The sequence below is a fragment of the Rutidosis leptorrhynchoides genome, chromosome 4, assembly GCF_046630445.1.
Source record: "Rutidosis leptorrhynchoides isolate AG116_Rl617_1_P2 chromosome 4, CSIRO_AGI_Rlap_v1, whole genome shotgun sequence".
In the NCBI taxonomy this organism is placed as follows: Eukaryota; Viridiplantae; Streptophyta; class Magnoliopsida; order Asterales; family Asteraceae; genus Rutidosis; species Rutidosis leptorrhynchoides.
The window spans coordinates 414,541,417-414,544,947 of record NC_092336.1 but is presented as its reverse complement, the minus strand read 5'-3'; the positions used below and the strand labels follow the sequence as shown (position 1 = coordinate 414,544,947).

At 34.5% G+C, this 3,531-nt stretch overlaps 1 protein-coding gene across 1 annotated transcript; it reads right to left on the bottom strand.

Annotated features, from left to right (window-relative positions):
- Positions 1-1,530: 1,530 nt before the first annotated feature.
- Positions 1,531-2,557, bottom strand: LOC139842024 (uncharacterized). Its single transcript, XM_071832204.1, has 2 exons — positions 2,188-2,557; positions 1,531-2,093 (listed from the first exon to the last, which is right to left on the bottom strand). Exons 1-2 carry the CDS (start codon positions 2,555-2,557, stop codon positions 1,531-1,533), a joined length of 933 nt encoding a protein of 310 aa, XP_071688305.1.
- Positions 2,558-3,531: the final 974 nt, after the last annotated feature.

Genomic DNA, 3,531 nt, shown 5'->3' with positions numbered 1-3,531 from the left:
CTACTTTATTCATGTAGGACAAAGAGATAGACAAAAAGTAAAAGTAAAACTAGAAAGTTAACAAAAAAGTACATGTGACATGTAATTTTTTTTAAGCAGTGTATTTTGTGTCCGGGGACAATTAATTTGGGATGAAAGGAGTAATACATTAATGAATATTTATAGAGTACAAAAGACATATTTCAATCCTAATCATCTACCTAAAGTCCTAAACCTTAATGGATCAAGTCCATATATATAATTGTGCTGGACTGTACCTATATATTTATATATTCTAATAATAGAAAACCCCATGGATATTTTGTAATACATTGATGATTATTTATATAGTACAAGAGACATACCAATCATCTACCTAAACCCTAATAGACCAAACCCATATATATATAATGTGGCTGGACTGTACTAATATCTTTATATATTCTATTATAAAGCAATATAAAAACAGTCGTTTTTGGTTCGGCATATAACGTATAGTCGTGTAATTTTTTAAAAAAGACGGCTAATGACAAATAGAAAATGGCGGGTCCTCGAGGTTGATTGTTGTGGTCTGTCTTGTGTCTTTGGTTGGTTTCGTTCCTTGTATTTCGTGTAATTCTCAGTTATTGTTTGGATATTTTGTTTGTAAGTTTTTTTCGGGATGTTAGGGAGCCTTTTTATAGATAGTTTTCGTTTGAATGGTTGCCTTCTAGATGCAAGCTTTGTCGTTTCTCCTGTCCTTTTGTATTCCTGGAAAAATGACCTCATTTCTATTAGAGTATTCGTTATTTTCATCAAAAAATAAAAAAATAAAAAAATAAATAACGTATAGTCAAAGTTGGTATTATATTTAAGAATTTTCTATTGTTAGCTTTTAGGGCTATGTTTAAGAATTAATATCATGCTTCATTTACTTGTACATTGATAATAACCACCTCAAATAATTACCCCATTAGTCCCTAAACTTAGTGTCTATTATTAATGCTTAAGTAATCTTTAAATATAGTTCTTAGAGCTAAAATTAGATAAATTCTTAAGCTTAATGGATGTGTAGCGGATAATAATGTGTTGTTTGATGGTTCGTGGGATATTGGTCAGATATTGTATGTAGTGCATCACTTCTTGGTTTTGGATTTGAAGTTCTTTTTTTTATTAGATTAATTCTAAATTTAGTTCCTCTAATTATCCATGTTTCGACTATAGAGGATCTCGTTGATATTGTCTTATTATTTTTTTTTTTTTGAAAAGAAAAAAGTATTATTATTATTAAAACTAAATTTAACGTAACAAGTCCATATATTCATCTATACAATGGTATAAACATATCGAAACGATTAGAAAAGATTGGAATATAAAATAGGAAGTAAAAGTCGGGAGCGTCGCAGCATATTTAACACTATGAGGGAACGAACTTGAAAGAACAAGCAGGGAAGGAGGAGACAACCGTACCGATCAAGCGACGACAAAGTTGCCAACCAACCGACCCATTTAATCTACCCCACATAAGCTAAATAAAAACAACGAACACTACCCGATTTAAGTAATATCCTGTTAACCGATTCCCATGCGGTTTGGAGGCGATGCCACATAAAAGGAGGGGTTGAGGAGCCATTGATGCCATTCAATAGGTTTTTTCTTCCGAGATCTAGTTGAGATCCAGCTAAAACTTTGAGATTGAATCTCGGAGATAATCGTGGCGGGATTCCATATTTTATTTGAGAATACTTTTAGGTTTCGATGTTTCCATATAATATAGCACGCAATCCATTTAGTAGATTGCCATATGGCAAATCCAACGGAGTTATGTGAGAAACCTTGGTCGGAGATGATGGCATCGTTAATGTCGGAAATTGTTGTATTATTTTGGTTCCACCAATCTAGTAGTTGTGCCCAAATTGAAGACACATTAGGACAGTTAATCAACGCATGGTCAATGGCTTCGATATGATGATCACATACGGGACACAAGATAGTATGCAGATCAATTCCTTTTTTGTCAAGTTCACTTCTAAGCGGGATTTTTTGTTGAATGACTCTCCATATGAATATGAAGACCTTTTTCGGTTTCGTATTTGTTGCGGGGAAGTAATATATTTCGAGAGTGGACGCCGTACCTAAGTGTATTAATTAAATTTGACAAGGATGATGTAGTGAAGATGCCAGATGCGTCAAGGGAGAATTTCCATGAATCGGGTCGATCCGAAATACTTACGGATGATATTAAGTTAGTGAGTTCCGTAAGTTCATCCAAAGCCCGACCGCTAGGTGCACGGGACCAATCCCAACTTCCGATTGAATTGGAATTAACATTCGATATTCTTTCAGCAACAGTTGCATCTTTTTGAGATTCCAGCATATATAATCTATGAAAAGTAGTTTTGAGATTTTCAGTTCCGATCCATATGTCATGCCAGAAGCTAATCGATGTGCCATTGCCGATGCACTTTGAAATTGAAGATGTAAAGAAAGTGCCTAGTTTGTCTGCAAATTTTCCGGCTTTGAAAATCTCTTTCCAAATGGTACGACCTGAAATATTCCTGCATAAAACATTAGTGTCCAAACCACCCCCCCGGCCCATAAATACTTTTTATAATTTTTACCCATAATGCATTATGTTCATTTTTGAAACGCCACCATCATTTACAAAATAGAAAAATGTTTTTAGCAAAAAGAGACCCTACATTTAAACTCCCATTTTCGTATGGCAATATAATCTGATCCCATTTAATCCATTTAATTTTATTATCTTTTGAAGAACCTCCCAGAAAAATTTCCGTCTTTTGGATTCAAGTACCTTAAGGATAACGGCAGGTGCATGGAATAAGGAGAAGTAGTATAATGGGATACTACTTAAGATGGATTTGATGATCGTAAGACGACCCCCGAAGGAAATAGATTTAGAAGCCCAATCCGAAAGTCTTTTATCGAACTTTTCAACGATTGGCTACCAAGAGGAAGCGTGAGATGTGGGTACACCGATAGGGAGACCGAGATAAGTAAACGGGGTAGAGCCCGCAGAACAGTTAATGTAATTGGCCATTTGATCGGTTTCAAAGGTGGATGTTCCGATACCATAAAGTTTACTTTTGCGAAAGTTGACTTTGAGACCAGATATGTTTTCGAAACATTTTAGTAGTTTGGAGATATATTTGGCATTTCTTTTATTCCACTCACCGAAAAAGATTGTATCGTCTGCGTATTGGAGATGTGTGATGACAAGATTGTCGTGGCTAATTTTTAAACCTTGTAGGTGACCATTGGATAATGCTCTTTTGGTAAGTATATTAAGACCTTCGGCAATGATGATGAAAAGTGATAATGCTAAAAACGAACATATATTTCATAGCATTATTCCTCAAGAAAGACAAGCTTTTAGTTGCAACTGTTCTATTTACAAGTGATATTCGTTTAAATAATAAAAGGTGAAGACAAAAGACAGATTCGACGAATTGAAGACGCAAACGACCAAAAGCTCAAAAGTACAAAATACAATCAATGAGGTTCCAATTATTGATAAGAAACGTCTCAAAATTACAAGAGTACAAGATTCAA

What these genes read in the sequence shown, in the direction of transcription:
- LOC139842024 (XM_071832204.1), bottom strand. Translation starts at nt 2,557, where the DNA reads ATGGGCCGGGGGGGTGGTTTGGACACTAATGTTTTATGCAGGAATATT. An exon ending in TAACTTAATATCATCCGTAA is followed by an intron (nt 2,094 to 2,187) that starts GTATTTCGGATC and finishes TAATACACTTAG; the next exon opens with GTACGGCGTCCACTCTCGAA.